General features: G+C 39.9%; 1 protein-coding gene across 2 annotated transcripts in view; it reads right to left on the bottom strand.

Annotated features, from left to right (window-relative positions):
- ARHGEF9 (Cdc42 guanine nucleotide exchange factor 9) overlaps positions 1-26,776 on the bottom strand; it is a 462,467-nt gene that overhangs the window by 374,869 nt on the left and 60,822 nt on the right. For both annotated transcript variants that reach the window (XM_061136169.1, XM_061136170.1), the window contains exon 2: positions 1,057-2,655. In XM_061136169.1, the coding sequence (XP_060992152.1) occupies positions 1,057-2,595 (1,539 nt within the window). In that variant the 5' untranslated portion in view covers positions 2,596-2,655. The remainder of the gene's footprint in view (positions 1-1,056; positions 2,656-26,776) is intronic.

The raw sequence follows: 26,776 nt of genomic DNA, 5'->3' as shown, positions 1-26,776 counted from the left end.
AATTAACTACCCTTAAAAAACACTTTGCCCTAAAATTATCTGGATAAACTATAGCATATCTGCTTATAAAGACATTCTTAAATCTCAAGAATAGTCCCTTCTCATATTTATCCAACATTCCTCCTACTACTTTTAGCACATTTCTTTTTGTCCATGCATAAGGGCATGGTGAGCACCTGCTTGTCATCATTCAAGTAAAATCCCTGGAATACTACAGACAACTAGATAAAAGCACCAGACTTGGAGTCAAAAGTGAAAATTTGAATCCAAATTCTGCCACAATCTATGGCTCTGGATAAGTCATTAAACCCCTCTTCAGCTTGCCTCTTCACTGGTAAAATGAGGATAATCACTCCATCCTTACAAGGTTACTTTAATTAAATGAAAACAATGTAATGTGACTGTACCCTCACAGATGTTGGATATAGTGGATGCTGGAAGAAGGTTATTGGGCTTTTTTTCTACCTACATTCTTCAGGCTGAACAATAGAGTGTTGTTGTCAGAAGATACCTAGAGATTTTCCAGACACCAAGAAAGCCCCTTCCTCTCCACAGGGAAACTGAGGTCCAACAAGATGAAGGACTCTTCTCAAAGTCATAAGGACAACTGGGAACAGAACTGAGACATAAATCCAGGTCTCCTGACACTCAGTCCCAGAGGATTTGCTGGACACCAATCTCTGAATTCAGCTCCTGTTGTAGGGGAAGGATCGGGTGGCAAAGCCATGGAAATGCCCCACAGCTAAGGAAAATAGGAAACTATGGCTGTCTTGAGCATCATTAAATGACCCTGGTCATTTTTCTGGCATTCCCAGAGTTTCAGTTTTTGTTCAAGTTTGAACTGAGATGTAACTGCAGGGATTCAGCCCAATGAAGGGACAAAAATTGCCCAGTATTTTAGGATGAGTCAATTCTCAAGCAACTGACTGGTGGGAACATTCCTTCTGGGACATTCCTGATGGAAGGTAGGATTATGGGAAAGGCATGAGAGTTTAACTGGCTTCTGGGGTTCTGAATGTTTCAAATGGTGATTTGGAAAGTCAGCTCCCACCTTACCTGAGTACCCAGGACTCCAGTACTGGACTTGCTGGCTTTCCTCTCTGGACCTGCTGTTCTCATATCCAAGTCAGAATCCGGGGGCTGTCCTGCCTGGATGGATGCCCCGGGCCCCTTGCAGGCCTCTGGTTTCTCCATCTCATCAGGCTTCTCTTCTAGCTTCTCCATGACAGCCTTGGTGGTTAACTTGGCACAGGTGCCCAGCTCAGGGGAATGTCCAGCACTGTCATCTTCCTTAAGGACGCTGACCACAGTCTCAATGTCTTCATCAAGTTCCTCTGAGGAGTTCTCCCTGGTAAAGACATGGCCATAATGACAACTGCACCTAGCCTGTGGATTTGGGTTATTCTGGAGCTCAAAGACAGGTGAGGTGGAGGTTGAGACTAAGGCAGCAGCAGGCCAGGGGTCTTCAACGGCCTGGCCCAAATTCTTCTTGCCCTCAATGCTCATTTCAAATGTGCATGAGGCTTCTGAGGCCTTTTGGTGACAGTGCTGGCACCTCTCAATGACACTGCCCCACACCATAACCTCAGGGGGCTGGCAGGGCAGGTTGAGTGGGAAGGAGGCCTGGGAGGCAGCACCCTCTATGATGAGGGCTTCACTGTCACCACTGATGAAGTAGGTCTTGTCACGCTGTTGGCTCATCTGCAGCTCTTCCCGGGATAATGCACGCCACTTGCGCGCCACCTCGGCCACGTTGCTGAAGAACTTGATAACACTACCAAAAGGCACAGCCTTGTCTCGACGCAGGTGCCTAAGGCTCTCCTCGTAGCCCCTTTCCACATCCCCTTCTAAGGTGGAGGCCTTAATGGCAGACTCAGGATGCGGGATTCTGGAGTCTCCAGCTGATCTATATGGGGCCTCACAGTCTCCAGAGAATGTGTGTTTCATGTAGCTCCTGGTCCACCTGCCCCTACCAGGCTGCTCAGAGGACTCTTTTTCCCAGTGATCCTCCTCCACATGGATGCCAAAATCATCAAAGGCCAACACTTTCTGGTTCTTGGGCATCAGTCTTTGCACATCTGCAAGGAAGGGCTCCAGGCCCTCAGTGTGTCCTGAGTAGGAATAACGAAAAGGCTTTGAGGCCTCCTGGGCCTTTCTCATCTGGTAAATATGTGACACCTCCTGGGGTTCCTGGACCTTGCTGCTCCTAGAAGTAGTATTCTTGGAGGCCCCAATTGAAGGCTTCAACCTCTTAAATGACTTCATTCGATCTTTTAACGTGACTTTGGGCTTCAACTCTGATGGTCTGGAAGTGTCTCCCAGTAAAATCATGGACTGGGGTCTCTTCCCCTGACTGGAGGCCCCTTTTCTACGACTCATAAAATTCCATATCTTGTTGACTTTGATTTTCTTCTTGTTCTGACCATTCTCTTCCCTGGAGCTCAAATCACCTTGGTCACACTGCTCAGACTTCTCCAGCCCTACCTCCCTGGCCAGGCCTTCTACCTCAGGATGGCCTGGGAAGACCTGAACCAGGTAACCATTGGGCACCAGATCAGAGAGGAATGTAGTCCGACAGCTGCTGAGAGTCTCCATTGTCACAGCAGGGGATGGGGCCACAAAGGCATAGAGGGAGGGTTGGTGAGTTATTTCCAGCTGACAAGGAGAGAGAGACAAAGAGAGGGGAAGAGAGAGAGAGCTAGATTACACAAAGCCACAAACAAGGTTTTTTGCAGATTTGTCACCATCAAATAAATGATTCATACTTTGTCACCATTGGACCACCAAATTTTTAGGACCTTTGTAAAGCAAAAGTCAATTCATTTGGACCCCACTAATTTAGGATTGGAGAAGATCACAGCTTATCTTGTGTGCCAAAACATCCTTCAATTCTTATTTAAATGCAAATATACTTGAGAAGGGCAAAACTTAACAGCTATTATAATCAGATATTGATAATTAAGTAAATACATTAAAAAGCCAAAAAATAAGTTAAAAAAAAACAAGGTATCTAAAAAGTCTATCACTTTGATCCTCTCATTTTATAGAGAGGCTCTAGAAATCCAGAGAAGATACTTATCTTGTCTAAACTACAAAACCAAGGGAGCAGCAGGTAAGGATCCAGTCCATGCTTCCCTCTCTGTCATTTGCTCCTCCATTCACACAGGAAAACAGCAGGAAGTGAGTTCACCAGTCAAACACCCACTCAGCACTGACCCCTTAGCTAAGAGCTGGACACCACTAAGATTATGGACACATATAGCTACTCATCTGAGATAACTTGCTACTGGGAGAGACTTGTAGACATAAACAATTACAATACATCCTGATAGGTGCTCTAACAGAGGTATCCACAAGGGCAGCAGAAACTTAGAGGGAAGGAGAGAGGGAACAGTAGAGGATGTACCTCTTCAAGGAAGCAAAAAGGAGATTAGAGGCCTCAAGTATGTTTCCCAGAGTAGCTGGGACTAGAACTAGAAGCTCACTCATGATGAAGTCTTTCTCCATTCAGTGTTTTTGACCCTCTGCCCTGAACAGGCTGGAACAGAATTTGCTAAGAGGGAGAGAGGCAAGAAGGCAGGTTAATATTAAGAGACTGAAAGGAAAGAAAGGGAAAAGAGGAGAAAGTGGGTGGAGCCCAGAGCTTAAGGACAGTTTCTGCCTTTTTGATGGTTGTCCCAGGTGTCAGGTTACTAGCTCAGGGTCTATTTGTTCCTCTTCCTCTGGTTTGGTCTGCAGAGTTAACTTCACTTGACCTGAAGTATGTCTTTAATCTGTGTCTTTCCTATACTTTTGAGCACAGACTGTGCAGAATCTGTTTGACTTACAAAATGTTCATTTGATCAGTGAGATTATCTATTTTGGGAAAATGAGACCAAAAAGAGGAAGGGACTTGAAACAACTGAAAAAGGATTAATTTCCAAAACATACAAGCAGCTCATACAAGTCAATACTAGAAAAACAAACAACCCAATCAAAAAGTGGGAAAAAGGACCTAAACAGACATTTCTCCAAGAAGGCATACAGCTGGCTAACAAACAGATGAGAAGATGCTCAACATTGCTCATTATTAAAGAAATGCAAATCAAAACTACAACGGGATATCACCTCACACCAGTCAGAATGGCCATCATCAAAAAAGTCTACAAACAATAAATGCTGGATAGGGTTTTGAGAAAAGGGAAACCTGTTGCACTGTTGGTGGGAATAGAAATTGATACAGCCACTATGGAAGACAGTATGGATATTTCTTTAAAAACTAGGGATTAAAACCACTGTATGACCCAGCAATCCCACTGCTAGGCATATACCCTGAAGAAACCAAAATTGAAGACACATGCACTCCAATGTTCATTACAGCACTATTTACAATAGCTAGAACATGGAAGCAACCTAGATGTCCATCAACAGATGAATGGATAAAGAAGCTGTGGTACATATATACAATGGAATATTACTCAGTCATAAAATGGGACCCATTTGAGTCAGTTCAAATGAAGTGGATGAACTTAGAGCCTATTATACAGAGTGAAGTAAGTCAGAAAGAGAAAAACAAATATCATATACTAACACATATATATGGAATCTAGAAAGATGGTACTGATGAAAGTATTTGCAGGGCAGCAATGGAGACACAGACATAGAGAGCAGATTAATGGACATGGAAGTGGGCAGGAAGGAAAAGGTGGATGTATGGGGACAGTAACATGGAAACTTACATTACCATATGTAAAATAGATAGCAAATGAGAATTTTCTGTATGACTCAGGGAGCTCAAACTGGGGCTCTGTAACAACCTACAGGGATGGGATGGGCAGGGAGATGGGAGGGAACTTCAAGAGGGGGTGGATATAGGTATACCTATGGCTGATTCATGTAGCTGTTTGGCAGAAACCAACATAATTCTGTAAAGCAATTATCCTTCAATGAATAAAATAAATAAATTCAAAATTAAAAAAAAAAAACAAGAGGAAGAGACTTGACTTAGGTCATATGCCAAGCCAGTGGCAGGCCAAAATAGAAGCCTAGTCCTCCTGCCTTCCAGGCCAGGAAGTTTCCTTACCTCAGTCACACATTTCTACCCTCATCCATGAATTCTGTTTCTCCAAGTAGGCTTTCTGTACAACTCAAGATGATAATAACAATAGCTAACATTTATAAATACAAGGCACTACATTAAAATGTCTCTTTATTTACTTAGATCTCACAACTCTATGAGGTGGTTAAAACTGTCATCTGAATTTTAAAGATAGTTCAACCAAGGTGCATAAAGGTTAAATGATTTACCTAGGTTCTCCTTATGGACTGTAGCCTGCCAGGCTCCTCTGTCCAAAGGATTCTCCAGGCAAGAATACTTGAGTGGGTTGCCATGCACTCCTCCAGGGGATCCTCCTGACCCAGGGATCAAACCTGTCTCATGTCTCCTGGCAGGCAGGTTCTTTACCACTAGAACCACCTGGGAAACCCCAAGTTCTCCATAGCCACTAATAATATATTTGTGATTTGAATCCAGGCAACATGAACCCAGAGGCCATACACTTAACCATTACACTATATTCCCTTTCTAGAACAGGGATTTACACAGAGAAAATGATGGTTCAACACAAGTCTCCCTTTCTCCCTGCCTGTCTCCTGATTTCCTTTGGTAATATCAGAACAGAATAAGCTTCCTAAAAGGCATCTGGATACATAGCCCAGAGTGGGGCATGGTTGGGAAGGAGGGCAGTAGATGAGGGGAGATGATGACTATTTCTGATAACCCTCTTACAAAAAGCCTTCCAAAATTAGGCAGGTAAACTCAGAACTCTCACTTTCCCGTTTTCCATCTTGTCATAACCCTTCCCCTCGAGATTTGCTTCAAGTGCATAGCCTCTTCAAAAATAATAATAATAATATTTCCAGAAAAGATCCAGTCTTAGCCTTTAAGTATAACTAAAACTGAAGAGAACTTTGAGATCCCCTAGTCCACCCACTCATTATTTCACAGGATGATACTAAGGCACAGAAAGTTTAAGTCAAAATGTTCACTGCAGCACTATCTACAATAGTCAGGAGATAGAAGCAACCTAAATGTCCATTAACAGAGGAATGGATAAAGAAGATGTGGTACATATATACAATGGTAGAAATGAAAAAGTTAAGTGTTATTTGCTAAGTTGTGTTTGACTCTTTGCAACCCCATGAACTGTAGCCCAACTGTAGCTCCCCTGTCCATGGAATTCTCCAGGCAAAAATATTAAAGTGGGTAGCCATTACCTTTTCCAGGGGATCTTCTGACCCAGGGATTGAACCTGGGTCTCCTGCATTGCAGGCAGACTCTTTACCATCTGATCCACCAAGGAAGTCCATAATGGTATATTACTCAGATATAAAGTCATTTGCAGAGACATGGATGGACCTAGAGATTGTCATACTGAGTGAATACAGAGAAAGACAAATATGTGATATCACTTACACGTATAATTTTAAAAAGTGGTACAAATGAGCTTATTTACAAATCAAAAATAGTGCCATAGATGTAGAAAACAAACATACGGTTACAAAAGAGGAAAGGGAGGAAGGGATAAATTGAGAATTTAGTATTGACATATTGGGCTTCCCAGGTGGTGCTAGTGGTAAAGAATCCTCATCACTATACATAAAACAGATAACTAATAAGAACCTACTATATAGCCCAGGGACCTCTACTCAGTACTCTATAATGATCTATATGGGAAAATAATCTAAAAAAGAGTGGATAACTGATTCATGTTGCTGTACAGCAGAAGCTAACACACATTGTAAATTAACTATACTCCAATGGAAATCAATTTCAATTTGAAAAAAAAAAAATAGAAGAAAAGTATACCAAGGGCACAGTACATATTTATGTACCAACCACAGCTGCAGAGCTGGAAAGAATACTGGAAACTGTTTATCTGGGCCCCTCATGTTGTAGCAGAGTAACTGAAAATGACAAAGACCAAGGACCTACTCCCAGAACATAAGTAGTAAATGAAAGAGTAGGGTCAGGCTTCCCAGTATGGTGACCAGGCACTGTGCCCCTCTGGTTCTTTCACTGCTTTAGTGTTTGGAGGAAATCCATTGACAAAAGCAAAGACTACAAAGCTGTATTTCCTTATGTGGGCAGAGTTAAGAATGGATACAATAAAAATGTATTTTAAAACAACCCAGTTTGTTCTGGGCACTGTTTTATGAGTCTCAGTGTATAATTATGATTAACAAAAGAGATATATGAGGTGAATCCTTATTAATAAATCTCATAAGATTCATAGGGCCAAAATGATATGAAGGCACAAGCAGAGCCATCATCATATTACACAACAGGGACCTCCTTTGTCACAAAGCAAACATGCTCCATTCATGCCATAATGGAGCACTTACCTGAATTTTGATTATTTATTTACATGCCTGACTACCTCATAAGAAATGGAACTTTTTCAGGAAAATACCGATATGAGGTCTTGTTTACCTTGCTGTTCTCAGTATTTACCAGGTGCCTAACATACTACTGATGTTCAATAATGAGGTTATAAATCAGACTGTCAGCAAACCAAGGCCTGCCACCTGCTTTTGTAAATAAAGATTTATTGGAATACAGCCACACTCATTCATTTAAATATTTTCTATGGATGCCTTTGTTCCACAAAAGCAGAACGAGTAGTTTCAGTTGAGACTGTGTGGCCTTCAAAAGCCTAAAATATTTAGTATATGACCCTTTACAAAGAAAGTTTGTTGACTCCTGCTGTAATATTTTGTGTGTATAGACCTCTATAGTTCACTTTTACATTCCTCTAGAGTGGTTATCTATGGCTCGATTTTCAGATAATCACAACAGGACTTAGGAGAGTGAACCGATTTATATTACTCAGAAGTATTCCACATATCTGGGTAAGATTTAGCAATAGAGACATTTTTTCATTTGCTTAGTCAAAGGCATCTTTGACTCATTGCCCCCCAGGCAATGAGTAGCAGAGCAAGGACAAGAACACTGGACATCTGGTGCCAAGTCCAATGCCTATTCTTCTGCACCTACTACTTTCCTAGAAGTTTTAAGTAGTATAACAAAAGACGATTCATCACTGATTCTTAACTTGGTGCTATTGCATGATATAAGAATTGTTTAGACCAATAGTTACTCATTCCCAACCTCACTTGAAACCTTAATACAGTTCTCCTAATTAACAAGAAATCTTATAATCAGCTTTCTGTACCATGTAAGTTTTGTCAGCATTAATGAGCTATGGCTAACATAATAAGAGTAATGATAACTAATACATCTTTAGCACTTACTCTGAACCAAGCAAGGGGCTAAGCACTATTTTATATGTATCATCTCACCATTCCTCATCACACAGCTAATAAATATTATGAATCTCTTTTAAGTGGAGAAAAGAAGGCTCAGAATAGAGAGATGGCGTGCCCAAGGTTACACTTAGAGCCAGAATGTGACCCAAGTTTGTTTGATGCCAGAGTCAGCGCTTTTTAATCATCACCCACACTGCTTCTTTAAGTGTAAAACAGTGTCTGGCACATGATATCCCTCAATTTGCAATTCCTAGGATTATGTTTTATAACAGTAGCTACCTTTTATTGAATGTTTATGCATTTTCTTAAGTTGAATCTTCACAACCACACAATGAGTTTGGTACCATTATTATGTCCATTTTGCAATATAAGAAGCTGAGGTGCACAAAGACTTAGAAGCTAGCAGATAGTTGGAACTATCAGTGTACCTTGTACTCTAGGGGAAGAGGGGATTGAGATTCAGGCCTGGAAGAAATCTGTAAAACCACCTGGTAGTTCATGATCCCCCCAACTCCAGACAGTGATATAAAGGAAAGTGAGTAGCTTTGGGGATTAGTGAGACCTGAGGGAATAATGCCCACTTTCCTTCAAATTGCTGTGATAGGAATGAACTGCCTTCTAGAACTTTCACTTTCTGTAGAAAAATAAATAGGGCATTTCACTACGTGGAGAAGAGCCACAAGCAACTGATGCTTTAAAGCCTCCTTGAAAAGGTGATAATAGCAGTGATGAATTTCTTCCTTGGGACTCACCCTACTCAGACCACTCATCTTTGCTCTTGCTAAGGAGAGATAAAAAGCAGATTCCTCTACTTCTAATATTTCATTTAAAATATTAGCATTGCAGGCATAAGACATCCAACCCAGCTCTGTCACTTTCTCATCGGGCATAATCCTGTGCATGTAAGTTTCAATTCCCAAGCCTCAGTCTATATATCTATAAAATGGGGAGAAAGACATCCCCCTCAGTAAGATGGTATAAAGACATGCCAAAAGTCCCCAGCATAATGCTTTATGTTAAAAAAAAAAAAAAAAAAAGAATCAGGATGGAAACTCCACCTATCATAAAGTGGAAGTGAATGGAGAACCTGGACCATTTTCAGCATGACAACAGCACACTTTGATACACAGTCTCAGGTGCTTCCCTGATAAGCAGCATTCTCAGCAGATGAATTGTCTTATTTTAAGGAGAAGAGACAACTGGAGTCTGAAACCACAGGAGAACAGAAAGACTGACCCCTCAGCCTGAAAAATGGCTAAGAACATAGACCTACTGGAAAAACCAGAGGAAATATGGCCAAAGACCTCCTACAAACAAGGAAGGCAAATCTAAAAGGTTCTAGTTGCAGATAGTTGATTTGACCATCTTTTTTCTTTTCAAATTCACTTAATTAAAACAAACAAACAAAAACTGCAAAACAGTTCACATATTTCTCCTATACATCACACCCTACCTCTGGCAATCACCAATATGATTCCTCTGCATATATATATATATATATAATTGACAAACCATTAGGCAGACTCATCAAGAACCAAAGGGAGAAGAATCAAATCAACAAAATTAGAAATGAAAATGGAGAGATCACAACAGACAACACTGGAATACAAAGGATCACAAAAGAGTACTACCAGCAACTCTAGGCCAATAAAATGGACAACTTGGAAGAAATGGACAAATTCTTAGAAAAGTATAACTTTCCAAAACTGAACCAGGAAGAAATAGAAGATCTTAAGAGACTCATCACAAGCATGGAAATTGAAACTGTAATCAGAAATCTTCCAGCAAACAAAAGCCCAGGACCAGATGGCTTCACAGCTGAATTCTACCAAAAATTTAGAGAAGAACTAACACCTATCCTACTCAAACTCTTCCAGAAAGTTGCAGAAGAAGGTAAACTTCCAAACTCATTCTATGAGGCCACCATCACCCTACCTAATACCAAAACCAGACAAAGATGCCACCAAAAAAGAAAACTACAGGCCAATATCACAGATGAACATAGATGCAAAAATCCTTAACAAAATTCTAGCAAACAGAATCCAACAACATATTAAAAAGATTATACACCATGACCAAGTGGGTTTTATCCCAGGAATGCAAGGATTCTTTAATATCAGCGAATCAATCAATGTAATACACCACATTAACAAAATGAAAGATAAAACCCAAATGATTATCTCAATAGATGCAGAAAAAGCATCTGACAAAATTCAACATAGCAGCATTTTTTATAATTGCCAAGATGTAAATTGCAGGCTAAGTGTCCATCGGGATATACATGAATGAATAAAATGTGGTATAGATATAGATAGATAGATACAATGGAATACTACTTAGCCAAAAAAACAAATGAATTTTGCCACTTGCAGCAACATGCATGGGTTGACCATCTGGTGATGTCCATGTGTAGAGTCTTCTCTTGTGTTGTTGGAAGAGGGTGTTTGCTATAACCAGTGCGTTCTCTTGGCAAAACTGTATTAGCCTTTGCTCTGCTTCATTCTGTACTCCAAGGTCAAATTTGCCTGTTACTCCAGGTGTTTCTTGACTTCCTACTTAGAAGAACAGTACCTTAGAGTAGTAAAAAAAATACAACAGTACCTTAGAGTAGTTAAAAAAAAATCTGAGAAATGGGCAAAGAGCAGCAGGAGATGAGTGAGAGGGTAACGGAGGAAATACTGTCAGACATTTTTTATCTCTCTCTTAAAGCGGCAGAAGGAAACAAACAAGTGTTAGATTTTTTTCCCCCTTCTTTATACAAATTTAAAAAGAGATTTCTCTTAAAATTATGTGTTGCCATAATGACACCTGGCTCCACCTGAACTTAACGTTTCTTAAACCTTGAGCAAATCAATGTGTTTTTCTTATGGAAATGTTTTTCTTAAGCTATGTTAGTGAACTATATATTTATGCTAGACTGTCTTTCTTCAAGGTGGTTCCACTTAAGACTCAGAACCGATAAGGGCTCAAAAAACCTGTATGCTTTACTCATACATTGTTCTCCTAATCTGTTAATGAAACTATATATTTACTTGAAAATCTTTCTTTTCTTTTCTTTTTTTTTTAATTTTTAAATTAATTTATTGATTTAATTGGAGGCTAATTACTTTATAATATTGTAGTGGGTTTTGCCATACATTGACATGAATCAGCCACGGGCACACATGTGTTCCCCATCCTGAAGCCCCCTCCCACCTCCCTCCCCATCCCATCCCCCAGGGCCATCCCAGTGCACCAGCCCTGAGCACCCTGTCTCATGCATCAAAACTGGACAGGTGATCCACTTCACATAATATAATATACACGGTTTCAACACTACCCTCTCAAATCATCCCACCCTCGCCTTCTCCCACAGAGTCAAAAGACTTTATATCTGTGTCTCATTTGCTGTTTTGCATATAGGATCATCGTTACCATCTTTCTAAATTCCATACATATGCGTTAGTATACTGTATTGGTGTTTTTTCTTTCTGGTTTACTTCACTCTGTATAATAGGCTCTAGTTTCATACACCTCATTAGAACTGATTCAAATGTATTCTTTTTAATGGCTGGGTAATATTCCATTCTGTATATGTACCACAGCTTTCTTATCCATTTGTCTGCTGATGGACATTTAGGGTGCTTCTATGTCCTGGCTATTATAAACAGTGCTGCAATGAACATTGAGGTACACATGTCTCTTTCAATTCTGGTTTCCTCGGTGTGTATGCCCAGCAGTGGGATTGCTGGGTCCTATGGCAGTTCTATTTCCAGATTTTTAAGGAATCTCCACACTGTTCTCCATAGTGGCTGTACTAGTGTGCATTCCCACCAACAGTGTAAGAGGGCTTCTTTTTCTCTGCACCCTCTCCAGCATTTATTTTTTGTAGGCTTTTTGATAGCAGCCATTCTGACTGGCATGAAATAGTACCTCATTGTGGTTTTGATTTGCATTTATCTGATAATGAGTGATGTTGAGCATCTTTTCATGTGTTTGTTAGCCTTCTGTATGTCTTCCTTGGAGAAATGTCTGTTTAGTTCTTTGGCCCATTTTTTGATTGGGTCTCTTATTTTTCTGGAATTGAGCTGCATGAGCTGCTTTTATATTTGTGAGATTAATTCTTTGTTAGTTGCTTCACTTGCTATTATTTTCTCCCATTCTGAAGGCTGTCTTTTCACCTTGCTTATAGTTTTCCTTCGTTGTGCAAAAGCTTTTAAGTCGAATTAGGTCCCATTTGTTTATTTTTGCTCTTATTTCCATTATCCTGAGAGGTGGGTCATAGAGGATCCTGCTGTGATTTATATCAGAGAGTGGGAAACCTGTCTTTCTTCAAGATTCATGTAAATCATTTTATGGCCGGGAATGACTCACCTGGTGTCAATGTTATCTCAAAATGCATGTTGTGGGTGAGGGGCCTGGTGCCACTCAGACTTTTGATGAATCTCCTTTCTCTAATTAACAGCCTACTGACAGGTATATAACATATTATTAAAGTCTAGCAGGAGAGCACTCTTTCTGCCCCCTTCAGATGTTTATGTCTTTCTCTATTTCTTTTATACTTTAATAAAACTTTATTACACAAAATCTCTTAGCGATCAAGCCTTGTCACTGGCCCTGGATTGAATTCCTCTCCTCTAGAGGCCAAGAATCCCAGCATCTTTCACAGCTCAGGAACAAACTTTCATGAGCACTTTGGAAAATAGCACCAACAAAAACAAACCTTTTACAGAAAATTTTTACCAAGGTGGAATTGTCTTAAAATACACAAGTGGAAACAAGAGTTAGATGTTGAGGAGAACTCCTTGAAAGTAAAGATTTTTAAATACTAGATGGGAAGAATTCTTTATAGCAGATGTTGATAGATTGCCAAGTTTGGGCAAAATGCATTCAGGAGCCTGTTTTTGAAAGGCCCTTAGGGAAGAATGATTTTCACTTTTTTTTTAATTTTATTTTTTTTATTAGTTGGACGCCAATCACTTCACAACATTTCAGTGGGTTTTGTCATACATTGGTATGAATCAGCCATGGATTTACACGTATTCCCCATCACGATCCCCGCTCCCACCTCCCTCTCCACCCGATTCCTCTGGGTCTTCCCAGTGCACCAGGCCCGAGCACTTGTCTCATGCATCCCACCTGGGCTGGTGATCTGTTTCACCATAGATAGTATACATGCTGTTCTTTTGAAACATCCCACCCTCACATTCTCCCACAGAGTTCAAAAGTCTGTTCTGTATTTCTGTGTCTCTTTTTCTGTTTTGCATATAGGGTTATCGTTACCACCTTTCTAAATTCGATATATATATGTGTTAGTATGCTGTAATGTTCTTTATCTTTCTGGCTTACTTCACTCTGTATAAGGGGCTCCAGCTTCATCCATCTCATTAGGACTGGTTCAAATGAATTCTTTTTAATGGCTGAGTAATATTCCATGGTGTATATGTACCACAGCTTCCTTATCCATTCATCTGCTGATGGACATCTAGGTTGCTTCCATGTCCTGGCTATTATAAACAGTGCTGCGATGAACATTGGGGTGCACGTGTCTCTTTCAGATCTGGTTTCCTCAGTGTGTATGCCCAGAAGTGGGATTGCTGGGTCATATGGCAGTTCTATTTCCAGTTTTTTAAGAAATCTCCACACTGTTTTCCATAGCGGCTGTACTAGTTTGCATTCCCACCAACAGTGTAAGAGGGTTCCCTTTTCTCCACACCCTCTCCAGCATTTATTGCTTGTAGACTTTTGGATAGCAGCCATCCTGACTGGCATGTAATGGTACCTCATTGTGGTTTTGATTTGCCTTTCTCTAATAATGAGTGATGTTGAGCATCTTTTCATGTGTTTGTTAGCCATCTGTATGTCTTCTTTGGAGAAATGCCTGTTTAGTTCTTTGCCCCATTTTTTGATTGGGTCATTTATTTTTCTGAAATTGAGCTGCAGGAGTTGCTTGTATATTTTTGAGATTAATCCTTTGTCTGTTTCTTCATTTGCTATTATTTTCTCCCAATCTGAGGGCTGTCTTTTCACCTTACTTATAGTTTCCTTTGTAGTGCAAAAGCTTTTAAGTTTCATTAGGTCCCATTTGTTTAGTTTTGCTTTTATTTCCAATATTCTGGGAGGTGGGTCATAGAGGATCTTGCTGGGATTTATGTCGGAGAGTGTTTTGCCTATGTTCTCCTCTAGGAGTTTTATAGTTTCTGGTCTTACATTTAGGATCTTTAATCCATTTTGAGTTTATTTTTGTGTATGGTGTTAGAAAGTGTTCTCGTTTCATTCTTTTACAAGTGGTTGACCAGTTTTCCCATCACCACTTGTTAAAGAGGTTGTCTTTTTTCCATTGTATATCCTTGCCTCCTTTGTCGAAGATAAGGTGTCCATAGGTTCGTGGATTTATCTCTGGGCTTTCTATTCTGTTCCATTGATCTATATTTCTGTCTTTGTGCCAGTACCATACTGTCTTGATGACTGTGGCTTTGTAGTAGAGTCTGAAGTCAGGCAGGTTGATTCCTCCAGTTCCATTCTTCTTTCTCAAGATTACTTTGGCTGTTCGAGGTTTTTTGTATTTCCATACAAATTGTGAAATTCTTTGGTCTAGTTCTGTGAAAAATACCGTTGGTATCTTGATAGGGATTGCATTGAATCTATAGACTGCTTTGGGTAGAATAGCCATTTTGACAATATTGATTCTTCCAATCCATGAACACGGTATGTTTCTCCATCTGTTTGTGTCCTCTTTGATTTCTTTCATCAGTGTTTTATAGTTTTCTATGTATAGGTCTTTTGTTTCTTTAGGTAGATATACTCCTAGGTATTTTATTCTTTTTGTTGCAATGGTGAATGGTATTGTTTCCTTAATTTCTCTTTCTGTTTTTTCATTGTTAGTATATAGGAATGCAAGGGATTTCTGTGTGTTAATTTTATATCCTGCAACTTTACTATATTCGTTGATTAGCTGTAGTAATTTTCTGGTAGAGTCTTTAGGGTTTTCTATGTAGAGGATCATGTCATCTGCAAACAGTGAGAGTTTCACTTCTTCTTTTCCTATCTGGATTCCTTTTACTTCTTTTTCTGCTCTGATTGCTGTGGCCAAAACTTCCAACACTATGTTGAATAGTAGTGGTGAGAGTGGGCACCCTTGTCTTGTTCCTGATTTCAGGGGAAATGCTTTCAATTTTTCACCATTGAGGGTGATGCTTGCTGTGGGTTTGTCATATATAGCTTTTATTATGTTGAGGTATGTTCCTTCTATTCCTGCTTTTTGGAGAGTTTTAATCACAAATGAGTGTTGAATTTTGTCAAAGGCTTTCTTTGCATCTATTGAGATAATCATATGGTTTTTCTCTTTCAATTTGTTAATGTGGTGTATTACATTGATTGATTTGCGGATATTAAAGAATCCTTGCATTCCTGGGATAAAGCCCACTTGGTCATGGTGTATGATTTTTTTAATATGTTGTTGGATTCTGTTTGCTAGAATTTTGTTAAGGATTTTAAGCGGGAGTTGCAATACTCATATCAGATAAAATAGACTTTCAAATAAAGGATGTGAAAAGAGACAAAGAAGGACACTACATAATGATCAAAGGATCAATCAAAGAAGAAGATATAACAATTATAAATATATATGCACCCAACATAGGAGCACCGCAATATGTGCGGCAAACACTAACGAGTATGAAAGAGGAAATTAATAGTAACACAATAATAGTGGGAGACTTTAATACCCCACTCACAACTATGGATAGATCAACTAAACAGAAAATTAACAAGGAAACACAAACCTTAAATGACACAATGGACCAGCTAGACCTAATTGATATCTATAGGACATTTCACCCCAAAACAATCAACTTCACCTTTTTCTCAAGTGCACACGGAACCTTCTCCAGAATAGATCACATCCTGGCCCATAAATCTGGTCTTGGAAAATTCAAAAAAATTGAAATCATTCCAGTCATCTTTTCTGACCACAGTGCAGTAAGATTAGATCTCAATTACAGGAAAAAAATTGTTAAAACTTCAAGCATATGGAGGCTAAATAACACGCTTCTGAATAACCAACAAATCCTAGAAGAAATCAAAAAAGAAATCAAAATATGCATAGAAATGAATGAAAATGAAAACACAACAACCCAAAACCTATGGGACACTGTAAAAGCAGTGCTAAGGGGAAGGTTCATAGCATTACAGGCTTACATCAAGAAACAAGAAAAAAACCAAATAAATAACCTAACTCTACACCTAAAGCAATTAGAGAAGGAAGAAATGAAGAGCCCCAGGGTTAGCAGAAGGAAAGAAATCTTAAAAATCAGGGCAGAAATAAATGCAAAAGAAACTAAAGAGACCATAGCAAAAATCAACAAAGCTAAAAGCTGGTGTTTTGAAAAAATAAACAAAATTGACAAACCATTAGCAAGGCTCATTAAGAAACAAAGAGAGAAGAACCAAATTAACAAAATTAGAAATGAAAATGGAGAGATCACAACAGACAACACTGAAATACAAAGGATCATAAGAGACTACTACCAGCTGCTCTATGCCAATAAAATGGACAACTTGGATGAAATGGACAAATTCTTAGAAAAGTATCTTTCCAAAACTGAACCAGGAAGAAATAGAAAATCTTAACAGACCCATCACAAGCAAGGAAATCGAAACTGTAATCAAAAATTTTCCAGCAAACAAAAGTCCAGGACCAGATGGCTTCACAGCTGAATTCTACCAAAAATTTAGAGAAGAGCTAACACCTATCTTACTCAAACTCTTCCAGAAAATTGCAGATGAAGGTAAGCTTCCAAACTCATTCTATGAGGCCACCATCACCCTAATTCCAAAACCAGACAAAGATGCCACAAAAAAAGAAAACTACAGGCCAATATCACAGATGAACATAGATGCAAAAATCCTTAACAAGATTTTCACTTTTTAAAGTTTTGAAAGAGAAAGATGAGAAAGAGGAGAAGGAATGATAAGGACCACAGTGGCCCTGAAACTTAACATATTTAGAATCCAGCCCATCACAGAAAAAACTTGCCAATGCAAATGCTAGAGGAACTTGCTCATCCTTCCTCCTTGGGGCCTTAGTTTCCCCATGTCAAATTTGGGAAGAATTCTTTACCTAATCACCTCAGGTAACTAGTGTGAGGATACTAGGGGAGTCTAAAAGTCAGAGTGGAGGTGTGGGAGAAATATGTGAATGTGCCAAAGAGGAAATTACTATTTGGGAAACCTTGAGACCATGTTGTGGAGCTCTAGGATGGCTTGGGGAGTGGGTCGAGATAATTAGAGCTGGGAGTAATTCTGAGTATGTTAAAGGAAGCAAAGAGGAAACAAGAGGAAGAGATGACAGCAATATCTTATATGAGAACCATTCCACAGGTAAAGTTACAAAGACAATAATCAGGAAAAAGGAAAACAAAAAGGTGTCAGACAAGCTTGTTGATCCTAGAAGAGAGGCTAAGAAGAAACAGATGGTTCAGCTCAGAGAAAAAGGCACAGAAAACCACCCACTAATTTGTGGAGAAGTTAATTAGGTGGACTGAAGTCAGGGAAACAAAGATAATTGGCCTCTGTTTCTAGGATGCTTGAAACACTGAGTAGGTATTTTAAGGCCAGTCTTGATTGGAAAGGCCAATTACAGGAAGTGCTAGTTTAAGAGACTCAGACAGATACTCCATTCTGTTCCCAGCAAGCAATATTCAGTCTTTATTCCCTGGTGTTGAGGAGCTCACTCATTCTTGAAGCAGTCCTCTATGATGAACCTTTTAGCTAGGACCTTCTTTTTTGTGTCATCTGTCTTCTTATAGTTGTTTTCTCCTAATTATGATTCTTGGGATCAGCACCAAGTGGGTCAACTCCTTTACTTATATAGTCAGAGGGATCTGTGACACATATAAGGAAAAGAATATCAGATTTGGAGTTGAAACCCTGATTTGAAATCGTGATTCCTGTATAGTGTCCAGTCCTGCTGAACCTCATTTACCTCATCTGGAGAATGGTCAAAATAATACCTTCCCTGTGTACTCCAAGCTTTATTTGTGCAGATCGAGTAATCATAATAACACATAATGATTTTAATAGAACAATATGTAAACTTGCAAAATTTACACAATTATGAACTCTTTTGACTATTGCTACTCCATGAACATAGATAGAGGATGGGCTTTGGAGCCTGTCAGACTCAGGTTATGTTCCCAGGGCTGGCCTCAATCTGTTGCCCATATACGACTGTTTCCTTTTTGCCATTCCTTGAATGGCTAAATCAGAGTTGATTTCTTTTTTTTGTAGCTCAGAACCTTGTCTGCTATGATGAACTGTCCCTCTTGAGACATAGTCCCATGGAGGGAATCTCCTGGAGGCTAGGAGTGAGACTTTTTTCTTAGTAATCTACTATGTCCAGAAAAGGACTGGGTACATGTTAGTTGATTCATGGCATTAAGTGTCTAAAGCTCTTCTCATGCTACTCACTGCTTCATGCTCCCAGACTTAAGATGCATCAGTAATATGACCAAGTATTCCTAGGCTTCAATTAACACTGTTTGCACTGATCCCTCTTATTTCTGATGCACTGGGTACATCCAGTGGCATCAGGGGTCAGCCTGTCAGCACCCTAAAAGTAGTGATAGAAATCTGTATTTGTTAGGTAGGCTCAGAATGTGATAGGGAGGGGCTATGTATCATATTTCTTAAACACAGGAGCGTTGGGGTGAGCTCTAAGGATGTGTCCTTCAGAACTACTTTCCTCTTCCTTCCTTTCCCTTATCCTGTTGACAGAGATGTTGAGAATACAATCAGACAGTCGTTAGTAACTTATAACCTGAGTCTACACTCTAGTAACTGATAACCTGAGTCTACACTCTGGTTGCCACAAACATTTGGTAACTTGATGTGGCAGCATGCCTCTGGGCAAAGGCAGGGATCCATGTGTCAGTCAAAAAGTTTCAAACCTTTGGCAGTGTGCCAGACCTGGTACATGAGCCTACAGTCAGTTCCCTGTAGACAAGTTCCAGCTGCCATACCTCTCTTTGTCACAGTCTAGCAGTCAGCACAGGTGCATCTCTGTGGGTGCTGAAAGCTGACAGCACAGCTTCTCTTCTCCCCACCCTGATCTCCAGCCCACCAAGCTATGAAAATCCCCTTTAGCTCCATTCCCAAGAATAATGTAAGCTCCACCTTCTGCTTCTCATCTCAGCTCTCGTGATTGATACATAGCCACCCATCCCCTGCACACATGTATCACAAGATGGGAGAAGAAACTTCTCTTGCCCCTTTTGTTGTTGTTGTTCAGTCACTAAGTTATGTTGACTCTTTGTGAGCCCAGGGACTGCAGCACACCAGGCTTCCCTGCCCTTTACTATCTCCCAGATTTTGCTCAAACTAACATCCATTGAGTCAGTGGTGTCATCCAACCATCTCATCCTCTGTCACTCCCTTTCCCTCCTGCCATCAATCTTTCCCAGCATCAGGGTCTTTTACAATGAGTTGGCTCTTTCTATGGTTCTAGAGAAGACTCTTGAGAGTCCATTAGACAGTAAGGAGATCAAATCAGTCAATCTTAAAGGAAATCAACCCTGAATATTAGTCGGAAGGACTGATGCCCCTTTTGAAAGACTGCCAATCTTATTTCTACTCTGCAATGATGTTCCTTGACCCTAATGAAAAGAATATTAAAGTCTTAGAGTGCTTAACAGATTCACAATCATTCTTTCTTTTGATGTTCACAAAAGCTTCTAATGTACATATTATTTGCCATCATTCTAACAGATGAGAAACTGAGGCATAGAGTAGTCAAGTAATGTGTCATGGCTAACCTGGATAGGGAGTGAGTCCTTGGTTCTGAAGGTTTTAATCAGAATTTGATTGTCCTTTTCTAGCAGGCAGTAGGGGACTTTACATATTGCATGGCAGCAGGAGGACAGTGTTAAGCCAGATTACCTCCATTTCAACCTACTACTCTAGATTTGTAAGTAGTAGAGCAAGGTCTCAAACTCAGGTCTTCTGCCTCATCATTCAAAGCTCTTTGCATAACACTACTAGATATAAGGACTCCGAGAGCAAGTGCCACATCCTATGCATGACTTTTCTGTTCTCTACCAGTATGGCACAGAGTAAGCATTGATTGAAGACTAAATTCTTTTTCAATTTTTTTAAAAAGAGACACAGATGTACAGAATAGACTTTTGGACTAAATTTTTAAAAAATTTTTTAATTGAAGAATAATTGCTTTACAATGTTGTGTTGGTTTCTGCCTTTCAACAGTGTGAATCAGTCCTAAGCATCGATATATTTCCTCCCTTTTGCACTTCGCTCCTTAAATTATTGATTGAACTGCTTATTGACTTAATGGTGATGGTAAACACTTGTGGAGTTGTTACTCTGTGTCAGGCACTGCTGTAGGTGCTTTTCACTATTAACTCACTTAATGCTCAGAAAAAGACTACAAGGTAGGTAGTATTATTTGTATTTTACTGATGAAGAAACTGAGGCACAGAGAAGTAAAATAATACAACTGGTAAGTTTTTGAGTAAAAGTTCAAACCTAGACAGTCTAGCTGCAGAGTCCTGTCCCTAACCATTCCACTACATTGTTACTCAGTATGTTGTCAATGTATGCTTGAATGCATGTTCTCCATAATTGCTGTTCACTGACCTGCCAAGAAGCACCATTTTCAAATACCTACAGGAAACTGGTGTATCAGTTCAGAAGACACTGGGCTAACATTTGAATGTGGACCGAATAGAGCAGTTGTGGACCTGAGTCTTCGTGGAGCTCGCCTCTGTCAGTTCATCTTTCTTCTCTTTTTTCCCTACTCAGAAATCCCAGTTAAAGCCCTCTCTTCCCATTGTTCCTGCTTACCAGCTAGAAAGCCTGGCCCCACCCTAGTTGGATTTCCTGTGTTCCTTGGCCAAATTCCCAGCCAGAGGAAAACACCCCACTGCCCTCAGTTCATAGTCTTTAAACCAACAAGGGCACAGTAACACTGTAAGCATGAGTAGCAGGAGACCCAGCTGTGTGGTTGTGCCTAGCCCAACAGAAAGAATAAATCCCAACTCAGAGTCCACAGAAACAGAAGTCACCACTCCCAAGTACCTCACACTTCAAGGAGGGCAGAGGAAGAGGCAGCTTCTCCTTGCAGTGATGGTCACAATTTTAAAATTTGTTCCTGCTTAAGCAACACAACTCCTGTCCACAGTGTGATATTGATGAAAGTCCAGGGCACCAGGAGCAAGGATGAGAAAATGGTAACAAAATAGCTACCATTTATTCAGCCTTTACTTTGTGGCACAAATTTCTGAGTACTGTCAATCACTGTTTTCCTTGACCATCCCTAAAATCCTGTAATACAGGTGCTACTGGGCTCTCATTTTACAGATAGAAAACAGAAATTAAGTGACTTGCCAAAGACACATAGCTCCTAGGTAGAAGAGTAAAGACTGCTATCTAGGACCACCTGAAAGCTTGAGATTATTAAATCTCCTAATCACTACCCTCTGCTGCTTTTCTAATAGTCTTATAGGGCCCATGTAGACCTGCCATGTGAGTATTTTGAGAACTGGAGGTATGACTAATGGAGATGTTACCATCTTATATGACCATGAGAGAGCAGGTGCTGGCCCAAATTCTCTTGCCATGTACCGTTGAGCCAACAACTTCACATCACAGATGGTGGTGCTAAGAACCAGAGAAAGAAGCCAATTTACCTGAGGTCCTTAGTAGCAGGGCAACTCTCATCCCAGGATGCCTTTCAGTACTCTTCAAGCCTGCCTTTCCTCACACTTTCCTCTTTCAGCAATCCACACAGAATTAGAGTCAGACAGTCCCCAGATGAGAATTTCTGAATGCTTCTGCCTTTTTTCTTAAAATTCAAGCCAATTTTACAGTTTTAATATCTATACTATTGTAATGTTATTAGTATTCATTTTCTGTCTCTTTCATGCACACACACAGACAGACAATGACATAAAACTGCATCTTTTCTATGTGCCAGAAAACAGAATTGGGCATCCTCAGACAGGATGCTGGTGACTGTTTAGGATTTCCTAGAATTTCCTGATGTCAGAGGGGTCCAAAACCTGGAGAAAAATAACTCTGGAGAAGGAAGAGGGTTGCTAAAGTGTCTGAAGCCTTACTGTATGCCCCTAGTAGGCTAGGCAGGTAGCACAAGGGATTTGGGGCCAAGTGGGTACAGAAAACTGAAGCAGGAATGTCAAAGGCTAACTTCACTGGTTCTTAGTATTTTGACAAAGGACCTTAAAGACCATCTTATCTGACCCTCTTCTCTCCCCACTCCTCAACAACCATTGCCAGCATTTGTCACTATCTAATGTTTAAATCTTTCCTATGACACTCTCATGGGGCTTTCCTGGTGGCTCAGCAGTAAAGAATGCACCTACACGAATCAGCCATGGATTTACATGTAGGTGCATTCTTTACTGCTGAGCCACCAGGAAAGCCCCATGGAATGTATGACAAAAACCACTACAATATTGTAAAGTAATTAGCCTCCAACTAATAAAAATAAATGAAAAAAAAAAAAAAAAAGAATGCACCTACAATGCAGAAGCTGGAGGAGATGCGGGTTTGATCCCTGGGTCGGGAAGATTCCCTAGAGAAGGGCATGGGAACCCACTCCAATATTCCTGCCTGGAGAACCCCACAGACAGATGAGCCTTATGGTCTACATCCACAGGATCACAAAAAGTCAGACACAACTGAAGAAATTTAGCATGCAAGCATGTGTGGCACTCCCATAAAACAAAAATTAGCTTGCACCCTTCCTTAATGGAGAGCTCATTAACCTTATGATGGAACATTTCATCGTCAGAAATGTTGTGTTTGTGTGAAGCTGAAATATGTCACCCTATAGCTTTCAGGTAAGCATGTTAAGTATTCACTAAATACTTAATATTCTCACACTTTCCCTTCTATGCATGCATGGGTAGAGCCACAGAGGCCCTATTTGCTCTTTCTTCTCTATATTACAGTTCCTGAAGCCAAAGACTGCATCTCCCTGAGTTTCCTCTGTTGAAAGTATAAAGCACCAACTCCTTCAACCTCTCTGCAATTTGCTCACCTGACCCCATTCCTAGCTTGTTGGGCCCTCTTTCATATTTGGACTCAGTCATTTTTCTTAGTTTTCACAGCACTGGCACTTCCTTTGTCATAGTATACACACTAACTACTTTGCATATACATATCTATGGGCTAATGAAAATAGAAAAGACCATGGGAAACATATGGTCTAGCCAACCCTAAATAGTAAATATTGATAGAAACATTGAAGTCAAGAGAAAGGAAGAAACATTGATAATTAAAAACCTTTCTCCCATTTGGCTAGCATCTTTCCCCTAAGACAACATTCTCAAAGTATGGTATAGCCCACCTGAGTCATAGCCACCTAATACAGAAATCCTGGTAGTTGGAACCAAGAAATATACATCTTTAACAAGTACCTTCAATGATTCTGAGCCACACAGAGTTTGGGAACTAGGGCCTAAGAATGAAAAGTGAAGGTCTTTTGTGTCTGTTCTTACTCGTGGAAAGCCACTGCCATGTTCAGTTCAGTCACTCAGTCGTGTCTGACTCTTTGTGACCCCACGGACTGTAGCATGCTAGGCTTCCCTGTCTATCACTAACTGCCATGTAGCAAGAGCTGCACTGCCCACCTCATGTTGCTGGGAGGAACCTGAAGGGGAGTAAAACCCTAGTGAAGTAATTGAAAAGCAAAGCCAGCTCATCTGGGACAAGAAGGGAATTATTACCTTGAGAAAAGGGTAACTGTAATATTCTATGTCTAGTCAAGGCTATGGTTTTTCCAGTGGTCATGTATGGATGTGAGAGTTGGACTGTAAAGAAAGCTGAGAGCTGAAAAATTGATGCTTTTGAACTGTTGTGTTGGAGAAGACTCTTGAGAGTCCCTTGGACTGCAAGGAGGTCCAACCAGTCCATCCTAAAGGAGATCAGTCCTGGGTGTTCATTGGAAGGACTGATGTTGAACCTGAAACTCCAATACTTTGGCGACCTCATGTAAAGAGTTGACTCATTGGAAAAGACCCTGATGCTGGGAGGGATTGGGGGCAGGAGGAGAAGGGGATGACAGAGGATGAGATGGCTGGATGGCATCACCAACTCGATGGACATGAGTTTGTGTAAACTCCGGGAGTTTGTGATGGACAGGGAGGCCTGGCGTGCTGTGATTCATGGGGTCACAAAGAGTTGGACACGACTGAGTGACTGAACTGAACTGAACTGAATATTCTACATATATTACATTTGTAGAATCAGAAACTTGTATTTCATATTCTCTCAACAGGCTATTGTGTTGACTGTTTCACATAGGAAAAAATTACTAATGTTATGTTTATACCAAGATGAACTTTGAAAACCTGTTATTATCTACATTGTTTGTAATTAATTCATTTAGTTTTTTGTTTACCTTTATTTAACTTTCTTATTAATGAATGTCAACAGAGAGTCCCAGGGTCTGTCTGTGTCTAGGTTTTGGCTATGTTTTAGGAGAGACAGTGGGAGTAACATCAGGGCATAAGTGAGAGCATTCCAAGAAGATACTGAGGCTGGAATGAACCAAATCGTGACCACTGCAGGCTCCTTTGTTACTTTAGAAATTTCTAGCTTGTGGTAGTAAATGTCCATCAACAAATGAATGGATAAGAAGATGTGGTATTAGCTGTTGAAGGAATGAAAATATGCCATGTGTAATACATAGATGGACCTAGAAGGCATTATGCTTAGAGAATGAAAAATACTTTATCCACTTTTATGTGGATTCTAAAAAATACAACAAATGAACAAATACAATAAATCAGAAAGACAATAGCAGTTACTAGAGAGGAAAAGGTTTAGGGGAGGGGCAAAATATGCGACTAAGTGGTACAAACTACTAGGTGCAAAATAAGTTACTAGGATGTAACGTATAGCACAGAGAATATAGTCAATATTTTATGATAACATTGCGTGGAGCATAATCTATAAAAGTATCAAGTTACTATGTTATATGTGTAAAACTAATGTAATATTGTAAGTCAACTATACTTCAATTAAAAAATAGTTTTTGTATATTCAGACAATGAAATACTATGTAACAATGGAAATAAAGGAACTATAACTATGAAAATCTCTAGCTTCTCACATTTGAATGTGTACCTAAATAATGTGAAAGTGAAGTGCTAGTTGCTCAGGTGTGTCTGACTCTTTGTGACCCCATGGGCTGTAGGCTGTTCTGTCCCCAGACTCTTCTATCCATGGAATTCTGCAGACAAGAATACTGGAGTAGGTAGCCATTCCCTTCTCCAGGGGATCTTCCCAATCTAGGGATCAAACCCAGGTCTCCTGAATTACAGGCAGATCCATTACTGTCTGAGCCACAAAGGAAGCCCTGAATAATGTGAGGATCTTATTAAAATGCAAATTCTGATTCAGTAGATATGTAATAGGACTTGAGATTTTGCATTTCTAACAAGTTACCAACTGATGCCAATGCTGCTGATCTGGACACTGTATTCTGAATATAAAGAGCACCTCTCAGCAAAAAGTGAGGGGAGGGTTCTCATTTCTTTCTTTCATAAACATAATCTGTAGCTCTCCAAAGCCCCTTAAGTCTCTGAGATTTATTTCCCAAGTTCTTCCTCAGATCCTCACATAGAGTTACAACAAGATTCAGAGAATTTCCTTTCAAGCCAGTAAGTCAGTCTTCTCTGCAAAACCCACTGGTAAGTTCATGGAAACAAATGAATCACTGAGAGTAGAATTTCAGGTATGTGAGAGAGAAATCTGGGGGCAGGGAAACTTCCTAGCACTCATCAAACCACACCATATAAATAGCCACCACACACCCCTCTGTTACACTTGCCTGTATTTTTTAAGTCTTCTGCCTACTGCTTCCTCTTCTTACTGGGAAGAATAAACTGATAAGCCCTTCTCTGCTACACAGGTCCCCCAAGGTATCAGTTTTGCCTCTTTTCTACTGGGCCTTGCTCCCTGTTTTCCCTCACACCCAAGGCCACATCCCTTCTAATAAACATAAAATGTTATCTGAAGAGAAGGAAAATTATATATGCTAGGAACTCAGAACTACATAAAAATACGGAAGAGTTTGAAGAAATACTATGTGAAGGGAAAAAAAGCTTGTTTTTTATTATTTTTAATTTTACTGAGATATAGTTGATTAGTCATATTATATAAGTCATATGTATAACTTAGTGCTGAACAATTTTTAAAGATTATAGTATACTTTATACTTATTATCAAATATTGCCTAAACTCCCAGTGATGTACAATATACTCTTGAACCTTATTTTACATATAGTATTTTGCATCCCTTAATCCTCTACCCCTAATATGGCCCTCTCCACTTCCCTCTTCCCACTGATAATCACTAGTTTCTTCTCTACATATGTGAGTCTGTTTCCTTCTTGTTACATTCACTAGTTTGTTTGTTATTTTTTTATATCCCACATATAAATGATAT

The sequence above is a fragment of the Dama dama genome, chromosome X (genome assembly GCF_033118175.1).
Source record: "Dama dama isolate Ldn47 chromosome X, ASM3311817v1, whole genome shotgun sequence".
NCBI classification, from domain to species: Eukaryota; Metazoa; Chordata; class Mammalia; order Artiodactyla; family Cervidae; genus Dama; species Dama dama.
Note: the sequence above shows the minus strand (reverse complement) of the source record. Positions and strands in the feature narration are given on the sequence as shown.